Raw genomic sequence first — 20,062 nt, 5'->3', positions numbered from 1 at the left:
ATTTTGCTGCCTTCCCCTCTGCCCAGCCTCAAGCCCTCTCATGTGATCGTGAGAAAGGGTGCATTGTCTTTCTTGTGGAGGTTTCTGCTGTGGCAGCTCTGCAGATTCTCCCTTTAAACATTCCATTATCCACAAAGTAATAAGAACCTTCCACCTGGCACCTCCGGAGGATAAGAAAAACAGTAGGCTTTTATTCTTAAAGTATGAAGACAATGCAATGTGCTCAGGGGTGTAGCAAGGCTGTAGTGGTCCCAGAGACAAGATTTCAAAATGGGGGACCCCCTCACTGAAGCTCAGCTCATGAAGTAAAGAAATCTTAAATGAGGCTGAATAGTGGTAACAAAAAGCATTATATATATATATAAAACACCTATGTGCCACAATAGAACATCATCCTATTTTTTTAAAAAAGTTTTGTAAATTGTGGATGATGCAAATCATAAATTGTGGGCAATACAAGTCATTTAATGGTACTAGAGAAAGACATTCTGTTCTGGTAGCTCCGGGTCTTAACACTCACATCAATTTTGGAGGATGAATAGAACTGAAGGAAGCCCAGGCGGGTGCGTTGTTGGGGGAGTCAGTCATGTGACTTGCCTATGGGGGTCCCCCCAAAGCAGTGAGCCCCAAGACAATTGTCTCCCCTTGCCCTATTATAGTTACACCCCTGAATGTGCTGTTGCCACAAAATAGGACTAACCACGTATTATAATAACAATAGGAGTGGAAATCATAATTTGTTGTCACCTGGAAGCCCCATGGTCTCTCTGTACATATTCAGTTGTAATACTGACAGACATTGTGCTACTATAAAGGGGGTGGGGTGTCAATTTGTGAAGGAGAGGAGGAGCATGTTCACTTGTGGGGGGACTCACAAATTTATACAGGGGCCAAGCTGATGCGGTGTTAGGACTGGGGGGGGGGGAATCCTAGTTGACATATTCCTGAGTAGTAAATATGTAACTTATCTGTGTTACTTTCACTTTCCATGGACAAGGTTCAGCAGTTGCTTTATCGTACTCAAGTTCAAATCTAATTTGAACTAAAGATGAAGCACATACTATGGTTTTCTTGTTGGTAGCCGAGGACTGAACATTTTCTACACTATCATGACTCCTTCTAGATCTTTGGAAAAGGTATGTTCTTTCTTGTATTATATTCATACTGTAAATAATGAGTGATATTATTGTCATATTGCACAGAGGGATTAATGAATGCACTTTGTACAATTCTGTGGGGTGCTGCCATTTCAGTTCAGCAAAGAATCTGAACTATAAGCTGTTTGCCAATCTCCCACCATTATTTTAAAGTAAATTCACACATTAATTGGGATTCCGTTGTTTCAGTGTTAAATCAGCACCATTCTATGTTATGTACTCCATGTAAATCACAAAACCATGTCATCAAGATGAAAACCATAGTTCGGCTGCTTAAATGCAGAAGGCAAAAGACAGGATGGTAATCAGCAAAGGGGACTCCTTCGCATCAAAGCCCACTCAACATTTTTTCCAAAGTTTATAACAATGCAAGGGCACCATCTAGACTTAGAAAAGCACTTGTAAGTCCATTGATTTCAACAGGAGAATAACAGACTTAAATTTCTCCCACTGAAATGAACTGAATTTAATGTGCCTAACTTAGCTGAATCATGTTCTAACATTCAGAAATCTCCATTTAAATTTGCCTGACACCCATTACTTGTTGAAAATGGGAGAAGAGATAGAAGAGATAACATATCTCACTAGACACTGAACTGTTGGGGGGACTTTGAGTTACATAGATCCCTTTATTGAGATAAATGAGGTGGGTCAATTCTTACGAGGCAGACTGGTGCACAGCATTTGGAGAAGGATCTGGATCCCACTTTCATGTGTTTTTCCAAGGACCCTAACCATTTCAATTAACATGTACAATTCACAGGGGATGTAAGGTGTGCGTTGTCTTTGAATATGTATATCTAAATGTAAAATGCATTGCAAGCAGCAGAGATGAGGAGGGCCAAACTAGATAGGAGAAGCTTGAATCAAGGGAACATGAGGTGGTAAGGCGAGGAAGAGGCAACGGTTCCGTTCCCCTCCCTTCAATGAATCCTTTGTAAATGTAAAGATTAGATGCACCTTCCACCCCTGCACTTTCCCCAAGAACAATAAAGACACATAAACAAACAAACATGGCTGCCTCTATTATGTCTACTTTGACCCTCAATCACATGGAGGTTTACTTCATGTTTGGCAGTCATTAATGGAGACTGATATGTAAGTGGCCATCAGGCACAACTGCTTCCTTATGCAGTTCCATGTCTGGGATATGAGTCAGGTCAGACCACTTTGGCATGTGCTACATGGGTCTGAATAATTATCCTTAGGTGGGACACTAATTGAGGAAATAGTCTTTCCTTTTAATAATCTTAAAAGGGCAAGTTCAGATGCTTCTGGGGCCATTTCAGCCATTTCTCAGCACACAGCAGACATTTGGGAGGCCATCATGCATGTGCACTGGCCTTTTTCATGACTGGGTTGTGACCCAGCCATGCAAACAACCAGTGCACATGCACAGAAGCCTCCAAAATGGCCTCTGCCAGCGCAGAAATGGCTGAAATAGCCCCAGAATGGGTTGAACTGGCCCTTTTAAGACCAGGGGGAGGCCAGTGGGGGGAGGGGGAACCACCAGTGACCCCCCCCCGCAACTGTGGTAGCACCCCCCCAAGAGCCCAGCGGCAGTGAGTACTAACTTATTAAAGGGGGGAAATCCCCAGCACCTCAAACTGGCCCAAACCGGTTACAAATTGAACTGAGCCAGGCCCCCATTTGAGGTGCCAGAACCGAAAATGCAGCATTTGGTTCTAACCTGATTCAGATTTGAATTGAACTGGGCAAATCAGTTTTGTGATGATGTCGTCTGAAGGTGGCCTCCTACATGTCCCAAAGAATCTTTCTTACACCCAAAATAAAGTAGTTCAGATACATTATTTAACAAAGGCAGATAAATTATTAATTCCGATAAATTATTTAAAAGCAAAAAAAAAAGTCTTATGTTCAACAACTACAATATACAAAAATAAACATTCAAACAAACATAAACAATATCAGAACAAAATGAAAACAATTCCACAGAAGAATATATTAACATAAATCCTCTCAAAGCCATCATGGAATGACAAACATATTTAGAAAAAATTACAACAAAAAACAAAAAATTGAAACATTTATTATAAGATGACACATAGGCAAAAATGCCAATTCAAAAAAAAATAAAATTCAAAGAAGTTTTAGACTAAAAGACCAGAACAATTATTTATTTGTTTGTTTGTTTATTTGATTTCTATACCGCCTTTCCAAAAATGGTTCAGGGCAGTTTACATTAAAACAAACTAAAATCAATTAACTATTTAAATCAAAAATTGTAAAAATAAAATTTTTTAAAAAGCAAAACATAAAACCATTATTAAAACAATTAAAACTGTTTGCAAAACCCTGGGAAACCAGGCCAAACCTCTACGGTTTAAAAACAGTTTTAAAACTCTGGTAGGCCGGGCCAAACGGATAGGTCTTAAGGGCTCTCCTGAAGGCCAATAATGAACTCAGATTACAGATTTCTGCCTGGAGTGCATTCCACAGCCAAGGAGCAGCTGCAGAAAAGGCCCGCCTCTGAGTCGCCACCAGACGTGTTGGTGGTAACTGAGGACGGACCTCCTCAGATGACCTTAATGTGAGGTGGGGATTGTGCAGAATTAATAGATTATATTTTGTTTTGGCTCCAGAAAATATTGCTCCTGTATAGAACATTTCTTTTAAAATCTGCATTATGTAAATGAACATGAGTGGTTTTTTTAGGATGCCGTTGCTAGTAATACTGATATTTACACCAAATCTGACTAAGGATCAGGAGCAGCTGCTGTGGGTGCTGCCAGGGGTGGGAGCAGTGAGAGGCACCTTTAAGCACAAATTAATAGGTGCTTACCTCCGCTCCAGCTACAGTTGCAAACTACTCCGAGGAGCAGTGTGCTGCCCGGCACTCCCTCCAGCAGCAGATCGGCTCCACCACTCACCTGGCCACCGGTGGGTTCCATGAAAGCCAGGTGAGTGATGACGCTGATCTGCTGCCCCAGGAAGTGCCGGGCAGTGCGCTGCTGCTCAAAGTAGTTTGCAGCTGCAGCCAGGGCACAGGTAAGCACCTATTTATTTGTGCTTAAAGGTACCTCTCACCGCCACCCCACTAGCAGTGCCTGCACTGGCCGCTCCTGCTAAGGACCAAAGAACTGAAGTCACCACAACGTCTCTTCTTATAAGAAGAGACAGAATCATTATTGGGTCTTGATGTACCTGAAATCAAATAACTGAAAATGAGGCTTATAACATAATAAGCCCTTAGTGTGTTGGTTGTATCCCTAAGAAACCAAATTGACACTGCTTTGAGGATAATCCAGCAACTACCAAACCTTTACTTTTTCTTTCCTCAAAAAGTCTTCTCAACTCTTGAGGTTCACCACAATGGAAAAACTTTTTCTCTAGTTCCAATCAAATTAATGATTAATAACAGCCCTTCAGTGATTATAAAAACCAAGGCCACTGTTCTTACATGTGGAAACAATCTTTATACTAGTAGAGCATACGTTTCTGCAGACAAATGTGGCAGGCATGGTCAGCAGGATGGTGAAGCTTCTGAAATAAGGGCTGCAGAACTCACTCTTGGAATGGCTGTATAGAAGTACAGGATCCCCACTTTTTTAAACAAAAATTATAGATTCATTGAAATAATAAAAAGACAAAGCATAGTTACAACTCTTGAAACACTGAATAAGCTAAGAACTTTAAAGCAAGTTGGAGATCAAAAAAGGAAAAGATGAATTTACACTATTTGCTGACCTAAGTACAGGTGTGATTACATGGATATACAGGACAGATATACAGGACAGAGAATCCCCACATTCTTTAATGACTAAAAGATCTCTTCATAAAGATCTCCCGTGTTTTCCTTATTTGGTACCTGCGTATCCCACCATAAGAAATATGGTACATCTCTCTCCCCCCACTTCTGGTGGTAATGAGAGATAAGACCTACATAGTTTCAGCCCCCAGGCTGTGGAAGTCCCTCCCACAGAAGATTCATCTAGTTCACACTCCTATTTGCTTTCACCTGGTTTTAAAAACCTACTTCTTTAGGCATTTTATCTTGTCAGCTGTTCAGATATTTTTCTGCTGGTTCTGTCCTCTTTTTGTGGAGCTTTTTGTGTGTTAATTTGTGCTGCTATTAATTTGTGCTGCTATTTGTGTTTTAATTTGTTTTATGTATTATATTAACTGCTTTTGTTTTGATATGTTGTTAGTCATCTTGAACAAAAGGCAGGATATATTATTCTTATACTTGACTTCATTAGCTGCCCAGAAAACAATGGTTATGGGGCACTCCGGGGCAGCTCCAGAGGTGGGGCATTGGTGAGCAAGTCCCCCCCCCCAGAAAAGTGACTCCCCCACATGTATCAGGATTAAGATTAGTAAGGAGCGGAAAGAATCAGTTACCACATTATGATTGTTATTGTTATATAGCAAGAAAATATAAGTAGCATAGAGAATGGAGGAATGGGAGAGCCAAGCACAACAGGAAATGAGATGATGTTCCCTTAAAAGGTAGGAGCGTTCTGCAGTGTCTTGATCCTTCTGAGGTAGTTAGGAGACAAAGAGGTCGTGCACAGGACCTCTCAGGGTAGAGCAGGCAGGATGCATGGAAGGCAGGAGGTCACCTGGCCATCATCTTCCCCTCCGCCATGAGGTGCACCCACACAAACAGTGACACAGCAAATGGAGAAACTGGGAGTGGGAGGACTTCCCCCCTCCCTCATCCCAGGGTGCCCTGGGGCTCAAGCACAGCCTCACTTTCCTCCCAGCTCGCTGCTGGAAATGGCAGCAGACTGAGGGGAAGTTGTTGAACCCATCAGAAATCATCCAAACAATTGTCAACCAAGGTTAAGCGATCCACAGGTTAAAATTCTGGGTTTGAAAGTGAGGTTTGGGGTGGGTGCAGCACCAAGAGTGACCTCGCTCTCAGAGCTTCACACGTGAAGCCTAATCCATGCTGGGCTTTCTTAGCCTGTGTTAGGCTGAGCATGTGAATACCCTTAGACTGTGGTGCTGGTTCTAGTGAAGGTTACAACTTTATGGTCCTCAATTTTGAATGCTGTTCATATTTCAGATCAGAATGATTTGAAGAGATATGAAGGACCATGGGTCTCATGAAAAGGCTCATAGTTAGTTCCTTGTGGGTTGCAATCCTGGCACCAATTGCTTTGTCATCAGGTAAAAAACTGATATCAGCTTCCAGAAGGTACAATGTTCTCATGTCCTCTCTCAAGAAAGACTTCATGTACACTTTGAGCCATAGTATCATCTGTGCATTTGTCTTGCATTGTTATATTGACAGCAAGATGACTTTTATTTGCATTTAGTCATTAAAATTTAAAAACAAAACAATAAAGTTCAATAAAAACCAATTTCACAACTCAACATGATATGGATATGGGCTAGTTCTCACGACCACATAAATGTCCCTTCAACAAAAAATGGAGATCCCAGTGGCTTGTGTGCTCCTGCTGAACTTGTCATATGAACTCCAGATTTTTTTGCCAACCCCCAGGTAGTGCTGTGTTGTGTTCTGTCTCTAGTAATCTTTTTTGTTTTGTTGTTTGGAAATTTGTCCCGGAGGGGATCCTGAAGAGAGTGTGTGGGGTGGAGAAAGAAAAGGAAGGGAAAGGAGAAGGAGAAAATGGAGTTGTTTCTGGAACAATGTTTTAGTTAAATCCACATAAGATTTTGTTTGTGTGTGTGTTTATGAGGGAAGCAGTTATGCTGCAAAAAACAGACATTTAAACAGAGGCCATTAATATAGGATGTGATCTTCAGTTTTCAATGTTAGCTTAACATCTGGTTTTTGTGGTGACACAGAGGGATCTGTGAAAAATCCTAAGTTCATATGGCACACTCTGTGGGAAAATGCACATGACTGCAATCTCTGGTTCTGAACATGCATTGTTGTGGTTATGTGAACCAGCCCTATATAAGTAAAACAATGTAACAGGGGCCCAAATAAAAATATTTAAACTTTTACAACTTAAATTTAAGATGCTTTTGAGGGGAGGAGTAAGACACAAACTCAGAAGATGGGGGGATCCCCATTTTTCCTGGCTCCAGCAGTGTTATATAGGAAACAGATCCAGGGGGTTCTTTCCTATTCCAAAGCTGGCAATGGGAAACACTGTTATATACTTAAAAGAGTCAGGAAACTTGTGTCTGCTTTGGGACTGTGCTCTGATTACTGGTGTAGAGAGATTCTCACTAGCAAGACCAGGGACTGTGCAGAACCAGCACAGAAGCATACAAATCATTTTTGTATCATCATATATTAATCTCATTCCAAACAGAAATGAGTTTTGATGTTGTCCCAAGGAAGGTGTAGTTGGGAGAAAGAGGTTTCACTGGGAGAAGAGTTCTAAAAGCTTTGGTAGCCCACATAATGCAGCAACCGACAAGCAAGCTTAAAACAAACTTCTTTGTTTTTTTTGTAAACAGCATATGCATTATGCAACAAGTCAATTCAGTGGGAAACACTGGCACACACCTTGGACTCTGAAGCCCTATTCATACATTATGGTCAACTTGAGTACAATCTGTGTACTGCCATGGACAGAGCTGTGTGCATCTAAAGCTGCATGTAAAGTTGATTGATTGATTGATTGATTAAGTGCCGTCAAGTTGGTGTCAACTCAGCGAACACAAATAAATTTATCTTGTCTATCCATGTGGTTTTCCTGGTAAAATACAGGAGTGGTTTACCATTGCCTTCTCCTGCACAGTATGAAATGATGCCTTTGTCGTTGTCACTCAGGTGCCTCCAGCACCTTCCTATATCACTGCTGCCCAATATAGGTGCCTGCTTGCTTTAGCTGGGCAGCTTCACACCATGGGTGACCCTATTGGGAGTATACCTCCCAGCATACTTCACTCATCCCTCCCAGGAACACCCCCCACCACAATAAGTTACTCATACTCATAAAGTTACTCATGCTTTATGTTCAATACACACACAGTAGTCCACTTCTATCTGTATCCTGCATTTGAGAGGCCTATACCCAGACTGAGTTTTAAAATGTACACTGGTACAGTCATTCACGAAAAAGCACCTGAGCGCACATAGAATGTAATGTCTGAATAGGATTTGAATGTGAAAGATCTCCATAGCCATTTGTAACCTGTCCCCACCACTGTTCTTCATGAGTAAAATGAACAGGGGAGAGAACAAATACCATCCCCTTATCTAAATAATCCAATCATCTACTGTAAATCCAGGCATTTTGGGGGGTGAACTTTGGCCTCAAATATTTACAGTACATGCAGTTGAGCAGATCTTGTGGTAGCAAGCTTGACTTGTCCCCTTAGCTAAGCAGGGTCCACCCTGGTTGCATATGAATGGGAGCCTTGATGTGTGAGCACTATAAGATATTCCCCTCAGGGGATGGAGCTGCTCTGGGAAGAGCAGAAGTTCCCAAGTTCCCTCTCTGGCATCTCCAAGATAGGGGTGAGAGAGATTCCTGCCTGCAACCTTGGAGAAGCCGCTGTCAGTCTGTGTAGACAATACTGAGCTAGATAGACCTATGGTCTTACTCAGAATATGGCAGCTTCCTATGTTCCTATGTACATCAGTCGGTTCTGACCTGTTTGTGTTTGTGACTGGTTTTTCCAGAAAATTTTGAACTAAGTTCTTCTCCATCTGTCATTGGTATTGTGGGTCAAGATGCACTCCTGCCATGCCAGATCTCTCTTGGGACTCAGCCGCAAGATATGACAGTTCAGTGGAAAAAAATTGGTGATGACCGCGTTGACAATGTCTACCAGTTCACAGCCCTCACTGGCCAGGAGACATTTGGGCAAAACTACCAGGCTAGAGCTGTGTTGGCAAAAGAAGGAATAGCAACTGGAAATGTGTCATTGAAGTTAAAGAAGGTCCAAGTCACGGATGAAGGCATCTACAGTTGCGTTGTCAAGTCCATTCACTGGAGTGCTGATACCCGAACAAGTCTTCATCTTGCAGGTTGGAAAGCAGTGAGCCAAGGGATATATCCATAGCAATGGGTAGATTTCTAGAGCAGAGGGGGGCTCTGTAGAAAAGGGTCATATTTAACATGTTTGTGGAGTAGAACTGAGTGCTGTAGTGTTTTGGCTTGAAATTCAGTGTCAATTGGACACTGTTTGTCAGAGACGGGACTCCTCAGTCATTGGAAATCTGCACCTGTTGATCCTGCTGACCATTAGGGGCTTTCGGAGTAGAGGTAGTGAGTAAAGGAACCCCTCTCATTTCCACACACTCCCTTAGCTCTGAGCACATCTGACAGGCAGTCTCAAGCTACTTCCTTCCCATTTCTCCTTCTCTCTTCCCCAGCACAATGAGGTAGCTAGCTGCAGGAACACAGGCTTTCTATCCCAGCTTGTAATTTCCCTAATAAACCTTTTGGACCTTAAGCATCAGTCTCGACTCCAGGTACCTTTAATGAGCCACTCTCTCCTCACACATGAATCCTCTGCTACATAAAAAATCTCCCCTCCAGCACTGTTTTCCTGCTCCATCTGTCACTCTCCATTTTTCCATATCTGTTCCTCACCCACCTTATCTGCAGCAAACACTCCCCACAGGAAGGAGCAGGAAAACCTAGCACAAACTCTAGGGAAGGCATGACAGAGACAGCAGAACATAAGAACCTGGTGGATCAGACCTAATCTCCAGCTAGTCCAACGCCCTCTTTCTCACCGTGGCCAGTCAGATGTCTCTGGGAAGCCCCCACAAGGACTGGAGGCAATAGATGTCCCCAGCTCTTTGCTTCCCAGCAACTGGAATTCAGTAGCATACTGCCTCTATGCTGGCACTACACAGTTATTCTATTTTTGAACTAGGACTGAGTATGGGGCGTAGCTATAGATGAGGCCCATATTCACCCCTCTCCCTGGAGGCCCCTGAGGGTGAGGGAGATAATGAAGAAAATAGGGAGGGATATTGCTGGGGGGGCCAGGTTCTTTGAACCCATTCATTCAATTATAGCTACAGTATAGCCCAGGACTGTGTACTAGACAAGCATGCCAAATGACCTGGGTATATCTTAAATCTCTTGCCTATTCCACTGAATTTAATCTAAACCAGGGGTTCTCAACTCCAGTTGTTGCTGAACTACAACTCCTATCTTCCCCAGTCACAATAAATTGTAGCTTGGGATGATAAGTGTTGTAGTTCAGCAACATCTGGCATGCCACAGGTTGGGAACTCCTGATCTAAGCCATCACAGGAGCAATGCTTTATAAAAAAAATTCTCCCTTCCTCTCTCTGGTAGGAATAGTAAAAACCTATGTCAGATCATAGTGCCCACCTTCATGAATAATTAACTTCTCTTCTTTTTTCAGCCCTGGGAAATGTGACTATTAAGGTTTTGGAGCCAGAAGACGAAGGGATCAAACTGTCTTGCCAAGCCACAGGCTGGTTTCCCAAACCTGAACTGCGGTGGTTTCCAAGCAGTTATCAAAATCCTCAATTGGAATCAAAGCAGGATCATGAGCAGCTTTTCAGTGTTTCCAGCACCATCACAGCTTACAGAGACACTGGAGAAATTACCTGCTCGGCCCATGAAAGAAGTCGTTTACAAGTGAAGAAGGAATCCACTATCCACTTATCACGTAAGTTATATGTTTTACATAGGATCGCTAGGCTGGATGTTTCCAAAAAACCTGAGATTTCGGAAGCAGGATCTGTTGATGTCAGAAAATAGCCCATCTTTGAAAATAAAAGGTGTGTGTGTGTGTGTGTAGGTGTGTGTGTGTGTGTGTGTGTGTGTGTGTGTGTGTGTGTGTGTTAAGGGGAGGAGCCCAGCGGCAGCCAAAAAATAGCTTGAAATTAATTCAGAGAGCTGGTATTGTGGTAGCAAGCATGACTTCTCCCCTTAGCTAAGCAGGGTCTGCCCTGGTTGCATATGAATGGGAGACTAGAAGTGTGAGCACTGTAAGACATCCCCCTTGGGATGGAGCTGCTCTGGGAGAGCAAAAGATTGCAAGTTCCCTCCCTGGCTTCTCCAAGACAGGGCTGAGAGAGAGATTCCTGCCTGCAACCTTGGAGAAGCCACTGCCAGTCTGTGTAGACAATATTGAGCTAGGTAGACCAATGTTCTGACTCAGTATATGGCAGCTTCCTTTGTTCCTATGTAATATTTGCTGTTGGTGCATTTGAGGAAAAAGTGGTAATGAAAAGGTACAGGTTAGCAAGTACTGCCCAGCAGGTGGTGCTGTGAAAATAGCATGAGGGCCATGTTGAGCATGTGGGCCAGAGCAAGAGGCACATTCCAGACACAAGTGGGCCTTTAAAAGGCCCACGGTAAACTGCATTTTAGAAAGGCCCTTGGAGGGGAGACGTTTTGATAATCAACTGTGACCAAATGAAACTCTTCATATAATTAGTTATTTTTCTATCTAGCTCTTCCTCCAAAGAGCTCAGAGTGGCATGCAAGGTTCTTCCCTCCCTGCCAACACCCATTTTATCCTCACAACAACACCGTAAAGAAGATTAGACTGAAACATTCTAACAAGGGGTGTGCGAACAGGTTTGACGGTCTGGCATCAGACTGAACACCCCCAACTACCCTCGGTTCAGTTCAGGGGTGTTCGCAAATTAAAAAAAAAAATAACCAAAAAATAGATACTTACGCCCTAAGGGGTTGGTAGTGCAGCCATGGCGGGATCTTTGGAGCCTCCTCCTCCTCCTGCCAGCCTCTTAAATTGCCCCCTCACCCAGTTCGGGCACTCTTTGGCCCATTCTGGGCCTCACCTCGATCACGGTGGCCATTTTTTAGGCCAGCGCATATGCCTAATGGGCCTCTGTGTGGCCTGCATCCAGGCCATGCAGAGGCCCATTAGGCATCTGTGGCAGCCTCCAAAATAGCCACCACAATGGGGGTGAGGCCCGGAAAGGGCTGAAGAGCATCCGGAATGGGCCAAAGAGTGCCTGAACCGAGTGAGGGGGCAATTTTGGTGGCTGCCAGGGGGAGGAAGAGCCTCCAGATCCCCCCACGGCCACGCTATTGATCCCCTGAGGGGGTAAGTAACTAAAAACAATTTTATTTTATTTATTTGCGAACCCCCCTGAACCAAACCAAACAGTGGGAGTTCGAGGGGGTGCCAGATTGAACTGGCCTCGTCCAATCCGAGTCTGGTTTGGACTAGAACTGAATTAGGCCAGCCAATTTTGTGCACAACCCTAATTCTAACCACTATAATACACAGGCTATCTTTATATAGCCCACTGCTTCTGTTTTGCTAGACTAAATTGGTTCTAGATGGGACTAGTACAGCATGTCACTTGGCTGAATGTATTAGGCCTGTTCACACAGCCATCAACATCAGGGTAGGAGGCCTTGTACCAGTTTACATGGTTGTGTGTGTGAACTCACAAAAATCCCTCCTACCCTGTTTACTCAAAGCAGAGTAGCCCAGCTTTTGTACTCTGATCTTAACCAAAGTAGGAGGAAACCAATCATGCATTTCTGGTTGTGTGGTTCCACTCACCTTTTCTAGCAGCCATTGGGAACTAGCAGGTGACTCTGGAATCAATAGAGAGCTGTGGCTACAGAGGCTGCCAATCATGGATGTGCCACTCTCTAAAGCACACACTGTGGTCCAGTCCATGTAGCAAGGCTGGATCTGACTCCTGCACTAAAATCTAAATCCATGAAAATTCACCTGAACCCGAATTCATTCTCGGCCATTCCTTTTTTTCCAGGAAATGTTTTCCCACATACTTCTGCCTGGTTTCCAGCTTTCTGGATCTTGTTTATGCTCACTCTTCTCGGTACTGCATTTGCAGTATATTGTTATTATAAAGGTACTGTAAAAGTATTATAAAGGTACTGTTATTATAAAGGCACTGTACAGAAGGGAAATAGTAAACTGCAATGCATGTTTATGTCATCTATTCTTTTCAGCCTGCGTAAAGAAATAATGATATTGGTCATGGTTACTTTCTAAATGATATTGATGCTTCTGCATACCTGAATTACACTTGGAGGTGTTGGTATTTAAACCATGGGTTATTAAATTAGGATTGTCAGTTCCCTTTTAAAATTGCCTCAGATGTGTGAAGCTGACCTTTTCTGAATAAATACCTGGGCTCAGTGCTGTTCATACCCCTGCCCCAGAAGTCTGGTCCAATAATATGACCCCTACAGAGGCTGCCTCTTATTATCTTAGTGATAAGGATCTGTCACTGTACTACTGGCAGGAGCAGATATTCCCTGCTTCATCCAGCTGCCTCTGTGGGCTGAAATGGGGCAGTAGCAATCCACTCTGCCACTGCCTACTTTGCCTGGGAAGTTGAGCCAAGTAGGACTCTAGTCTCCACTTGTCCCTCCTCTGCAAGATACCTCTTCTATCAGCTGCACCTCTGAGTATGGAGTCTTGACTTCCACAAATCTCCTAGTATAGTCTTAAAACAAAATCTAATCCCTTTATGTCAGCTAACTGATAAATGGGTATTAGGGGTGTGGAATACATGAGATATTCTACCAGGGAATTCTCTCCCTCCCTCTCTCTGTCTCTCTCAAAACCTATTCCAAACAAAAGAAATAAAACAAGAAAGTCTACAAATAATGAGGCCCTTCAGTTTCAGTTTCAGTTCAGTGAACCTGGGTTCACATACTGCATGAGAAAGGTCCATGTTCTGAGTGTCACCTGCACTGCCGTGGGACTCTGCAAACCATTCCCGTGCTGCTGCGGAGGGGGTTTGTCCATTCTTACAAAGCCCTATGCAATTGCAGTGCCATTGGGAATGATGGACCTAGCATTGCAACTACAAGTGTGCAACATTCAGTAGGAATGGCCAGACCACCCTCCACAGCAGTACAGGTGTGCTTTGTAGATCCCCGGAATGGCATGGGCAGCTCTTGAAATGTGGATGATTCTCTGGGTGGTTTGTGATTTCTGGTTTTCAATCTATATGTGCTCCTTTCGTTTATTCTCTCACAAAATCTCCTCTTCTCCTTACAGGGAAGCGGAAAGATTCTCAGAAGGAAAGCAATGAAGAGCAAGAAAGACTTATTCAAGGTAGGACCCAGCCAGCAGCAGGCAGGAAGAGGAGGAAGAATGCATGATCACTACTCTGGATTGATGTTATACTGTTGCTGCTATACTGTTTGTTTGTTTGTTTGTTTGTTTGTTTGACTAAGTCCAGTTTTGCTTCTCTTTTCAGAAAGTTGGAAGAAGATGGTGGAATCAGGTATTTGGATAAATGTATTGTGAATCATTCCTTTAGCTCTCAGTTAGAAAATGGCATCTTCTCCCTATCTATCATAGGTTATCAGGGCACTCTGAGATTCAACATGAATCAAAGTGAAATCCAATTCAGGTTTTATAAAGTAAAGTAAGAATGGGATTACCCCAAATATACAGTAGCTGTATGGGTACTGGTAAAAGATTAAACCAGGAAAGTACAAGGAAGAAAGAGATGGGCAGAATATAAGGCACAAGGGTTATTAATGTGAGGATTGTGGAAGCCTTATTTTCTGCCCTAAGATGGTGGCAGCTTTCTAGAAAGGTTGTCAGGTGTCACATGGGTCCAATGAGATTCCAGCTGGTCCACTAAAGTTTCAGTCTCCTGTCAGCTCCTTAGTCTGAAAAAGATAACTGGTGGCCGCAGGGCATGCTTTACTATAAGAGTTCGCTTACCTATCAAGCAAATGGGGATCTGGTGGGCATGCAGGCATCTTGGGTGGAGCCATCTTTTGCCACCACTAGCAATGTGCACGAACCAAGTTTCCTGCCCTGGTTCAAAGCCAAACTGGTTCATGCTGCCACCGAACACGTGTGGATGCCTTTTGTGTGGTCAGCATGGTGTTGCTGACCACGCAAATGGTGTCCGTGCATGCAGCAGTGCTGTGCACAGTCTGTTGAGGAGAGCACTGCTGCAGCAGGAAGCAGGGCATCATGGATGATCAAGGGTGAAGATCGTTCTGAAGATTGGCTGAATGAGGACCAGCTTCTTCTTACTTATATTGCTTTGCATTCTTTTCTGCTTCCTCCAGAAAACCAGGACCTGCTTAGAAGGCTTGGTAAGATCTTTTACCTTCCATTAGAGAGGGGCTACAGATAATTTGCAGTGGGCATTGTTTACACCAAGAAATCTGGCTTATATATAAATCAAGTAAATATATAAATCAAGAAATTGGGCTTATATATAAATCACCTTTACATACTGAAGCACCTCAAATAAAATATTAATGGGGGGACAAAGTGTGGATTTTTGTGATAAAGGATAGTAAGCTCAGTTCTGGCACTTCTTGTGGCTCGTGCCAGGTCAAAGGTTATCAGCTCCCACATGGTAACTTTCAGACTAAGATCTCCAGAGTTATCATAGATTTGGGGAGCAAAGAGATACTCTAATCTGGTCTTCCATACTGAACAAACTGGAAGAAAGCAATGACTTCCTGTGCATACAAGAGGGAATGGTAATACTTTCACTTTCCATTTCAGAAAGAGCACAGACTGAACTAGGTAAGGCAGCACATGTCTATTTGTTTTCATTCTCCATAGAGGTGGGCAGGCTTTCTTCTTTCTGTTCTGCCTTTTATCATTCTTCTGTGGGTTGGCTCTGCCCTGCATTGTAATCCACTCGCCTTTCCTTTTTTATATGGAGAATTTCTGGTGCACAGTTTTGGAAATACTATGCCTGAAGGCTGCTCTTGTACCCACTTTTTGTAACTTTCAATGAGTAATTTTGTAAAAGTCACGTTTATGTGAAATACAGCACATTAACGCACGGGCCATGTTTTGGGGTTTTTCGTTTTGGGTAATGTTGCCATTGTTTCCAAACATTGGCTGACATCCTGACTAATGAAGTGCTCAAATAACAAAGTTGCACGACCGCAACAAGACTGTGTAGCTGTGCCAATGGCACTTGTGCAAACAGGGTGCCTGCAGAATGTTTTAGTATCCAAGTGGCGTGATGCATAACAACATTACCTAGCAGCAAGATCTTGTGAGAGAGCACAGTGCTTTGGCTTGCACTGGGGCACTTACAGAAGCATAACACTATCCTGGAAGGGAGGCAGAACTGGCTGCATCAGCATGTTGTACTCGCCTGACATCCTTCCAGAGCTTCATTAATCAGGATGTCAATCACTGATTGTAACATTTAGTGGGGATTTTTGAAGGGGAAAACTGGCAGATTTTGTAGCTAGATGGATTAGAACTCAAAGGCTAAGCCTAACAAAAGGTTTGGGAGAAAATATAAATAAATATCGGAGAAAATGTGAAGAATGCAATTCTAGATTTCTTGCACCGCATGACCTACTCGACAACATCATTCTCTGCAGCAGATAAAGCAAGAGATGGAGGTGTGGCTACCTGCCTGAGAGTGGCTTTGGGGAGTATTGGCTCTGCCTGCCACCCCTCCCAATTCCGCTTTATCGGTAGGGTCCCTCCATACAGTGCAGCAGAAATGCCACAGTATCCTGCACTGCTGTTTTCAACACTTTCCCAAAGTGCAACTTTTTAAACATGCTTATATTACCAATTATGTGCCAATCATCATTAAATAAAAAGGCTTTGGCTGTATGAATGACACATTGCTGTTCCCATATTGAAATAGCTGTAAATCCTTCCCTTATATGAACTCTCCCCTACCCTGTGTGTAAGGAAACAGGAGCAAATCACAATTTGGAAAACCTCCTGAGAAACCTCCTACAGCCACTGGGTTTTTAAATCTTTAGGGCTTATCATGCAGCATTGCTGCAGGCCTGTGTGGAGCCTTGTGCCTTCATTAGACTGCACCACGTTAGCTGCTGAGAAGAAGATCTTGCCTTACAGCAGTCAGCTAGGCTTTGTGACAAACAATACAAAGAATCAAAAGCAGCCATAATCTGACAAGAAACTGTGGCCCCATTCAGATATAACATCAAACCAGAGGTAAACATGCCAGAGGTTTGAGTTTGTGACCGTCCAAAAGCATGAAGCCACAGTTTCATAATCCAACCACAGCTCCATTTTCACTCCCAAACCTGAATTTGAACCCTCAGGTTTTAGTGACTTTCAGTGCTGAAGCCTGAGGATGGAAGGCAGCATTGTGTCATCCAGATTCTGCCACCACTATAACCTGGGGTTTGTGTGCAAGCACCATAAGTATGAGGTCCTCTGTGCAAGTTTATTTTCATGAGGGTGACTTCCTTCCACACTTATGTCCCACCCGTGCTCCATGATAGTCTTGTTATGCACTGTGGGATTCGGGTTCAAGATACTTCACAAATGTTTCAGTGTGCCAATTTGCCAGTGCGCAAAGGTTTCAGTGTGCTGTTGAACCATGATCAAAGGCAACAGTCTGATGTGCCAGTGCTGTAATTCGTCTTCCCCAAAGATGATGGTTACAATAGCTTCACTGGGCACCACAGGTAGCGGTTCCCAGAAACACCAGCAGCAAAAAATTTATATCACATCCACGCTTGGGTCCTGGAGCAGCTGTGCAGACACCACACAGCATCAGTTCTCAGGGGGCGCCATCCCTTCTTGCACTTCCAAAGCCAACAGCCCACCACACACTCAGGTACTGTACCAATTTCTCAGGTACTGTTCAGCTTCCCTACCCGCAAACTCCATAACAATTTTAAGTTCCCCTTGCCATCCTGCAGTTGTCAGTTATTGTGCTTGTACATGTACCCTGTTCCTTGATTGTAAGTCTTATCTCCACCCCCATAAGTCAATGTTTTTCTCCTGGTTTTGGTGGGCAAACTGTATGATTCTACTGCAAAAACAAAATAGATCCCACGAGCCTGAAGTATGTCCATTCCTTCTTTGAGCACACTCCTTGCTCATTGCCTTTTCATTGTGGTGGGTCATTCTTGAATCTGACATCCAGAGAAGAGGAAATATGGTTTGATACCTCCTTCCCTCATGCCAACATGCTCACAGTCATTTTTCAGTTTCATAAGAACATAAGAACAGCTCTGCTAGGTCCAGCCCAAAGCCTATCTAGTCCAGCATCCTGTTTCACACAGTACCCCATCAGATGCCTCTCAGACACCCACAGGCAGGAGGTGAGAGCATGCCCTCTCTCTTGCTGTTGCTCTCCTGCAACTGGTATTTAGTTTCCTGACAATCTTCCTCCCTTTGCTTTGCAGATTTCAGGAAGGCTCGAAGCTATCTAGGTAAGTGGAACTCAGTGGGATTCAAGTGGCCATTGAGACAAGAGCAGCATGTAACTCCAAAATGAAGACGTCACTGGTCCAGGAGCAGTGCCATATGTTAACAACTGCTAAGAGAAACTCAAATGCTACACCAGTGTTTACTGCAGAACATGTGAAGGTGTGGAAGTAAATCATGCACATACCTGAATCTTAGATACCTATGAATCACATCCGAAAAACCTAGGCCAATCAAGCTTTTCAGATGAGTGTGCATTTGTATTTTCCCCAGCAATCATAATCTGCAGCACTACTAGAAGATCCCCCCACTCAAAGCTGCCATGATTAGTTTAAATTTCTAAAGAGGAAGTGGCTTTTCCCTATACTGCCCAAAATCAATCAGTGGCATTTGGAATCCTAGTGAGAGATTATATAATGTACCCCCCACCCCACCCAGGAAGATTACTGCTGCACTGACCTTGGATTTATTTATTTTTTCTTATTTGCTTATGTATTCAACATTTGCTTATCGGCTTTTGCTTTCTCTCTCTAGTTCCTATCCAAATTGATCCAAAGTGTAAACTTCCTGAACTTGAAGTGTCTCAAGATGACAACATCATCCACCCCAAACCCACATCTCTAGAAGTGACTGCCATTTCTGGGGGAGCCCTTATTGTTGTGGGAACAGAAGGAATCAGGGATGGAAGGCAGTACTGGGAGGTGAGGGTAGGGGATAGGCTCAACTGGGAACTAGGCGTCATGACAGAGAACATAAGGAACAAATTGAAAGAAGGGAAACTTGAGGAACTCCAGAAAGATCAATACTGGTCTCTGAGTAGATCAAATGGGCAATATCACCCTAAGGAAGCAGATTGTGAGATCCAAAAATATACCTCAAAGCCTCAAGTTGTTGGAATATATCTGGACAGGGAAGAGAATAATGTTATGATCTCATTCTATTATGTTAAAGGAATGAACCCCATCCTGAAGATTCCTGTAGTTTCCTCTGAGGAGTTGTATCCCTTCTTCAATCCTGGCTTCTCAGATGAGAAGGACAATGGGAAGCCCCTCATCATCTGTCAAAACAGAGACTGGGATTTCCCTCTAGACTTAGATAACAACTCAAATGACCCCAAATTAAAACAAGACACATTGCCTCCAAGGAAAGCTAGCAAAAGGCCTGTCAGCATAAGCTGAGAATATTCACAATTGATGCAATTTCCAAAACTGTCACATCAGGCGTGGAGCTGGTCTTTACTGAGAATGTGTGTATTGGACATTCATATTCCATATATAAATGTCTTCAGTATGAATAGTAACCATGGTGAGGGTGGGTGAACGGGCTAACCTTTTCTTCTCAAGCCTTTAACCAAATAAAAATCTGTCATTGTCCCCCACAAGCTGTTATTTGTCACAGGAAGTGACTTCCATTAACACCAATGGCTGCTATTTAAGGGGGTGTGCGTGAGAAAACAGAAATGGAAGAGCAAAAGTACACATGTAATAGTAGTTTGTCCCCTGAAATACTTTATTCTCTGTATAATTTGTATTTTTCCATATTTTGTCATAATTTCATAAATAAATTCTGATTAAAAAACTGTCCTGCCTCTTATATCATAACTGCTTCAAGATATCTGTGTGTTTCTTTGGATACTAGACAACTTTGCCCACAACTGGTATTTGGTAAAAAACTGCATTACACCCAGACCCAAATAAAGACATAAGACAGATAACTGGAGTTAAATGAGCCACAGCTTTATTCCAATTATTCAGACAAAAAAAGTCAATTAGCTCTCCACACCCAACAGTACAGAAACTTAAGGATTTACTGACCACAGTGAATCAACCTTATCGAGAACAGGCGATACACCTTGG

General features: G+C 43.2%; 1 protein-coding gene across 1 annotated transcript; it reads left to right on the top strand.

Annotated features, from left to right (window-relative positions):
• Nucleotides 1–1,113: 1,113 nt before the first annotated feature.
• On the top strand, nt 1,114–19,801 carry LOC128330177 (butyrophilin subfamily 3 member A2-like). The gene is made up of 11 exons (XM_053262604.1): nt 1,114–1,136; nt 6,190–6,293; nt 8,734–9,081; nt 10,440–10,709; nt 12,802–12,903; nt 14,064–14,120; nt 14,266–14,292; nt 15,098–15,124; nt 15,546–15,566; nt 18,185–18,211; nt 18,741–19,801. Exons 2-11 carry the CDS (start codon nt 6,221–6,223, stop codon nt 19,382–19,384), a joined length of 1,596 nt encoding a protein of 531 aa, XP_053118579.1. The 5' UTR covers nt 1,114–1,136; nt 6,190–6,220; the 3' UTR covers nt 19,385–19,801.
• The last annotated feature ends 261 nt before the right edge of the window (nt 19,802–20,062 follow it).

Source organism: Hemicordylus capensis, chromosome 6 (genome assembly GCF_027244095.1).
Source record: "Hemicordylus capensis ecotype Gifberg chromosome 6, rHemCap1.1.pri, whole genome shotgun sequence".
Lineage (NCBI taxonomy): Eukaryota > Metazoa > Chordata > Lepidosauria > Squamata > Cordylidae > Hemicordylus > Hemicordylus capensis.
This window is presented reverse-complemented; position numbering and strand designations above follow the sequence as displayed.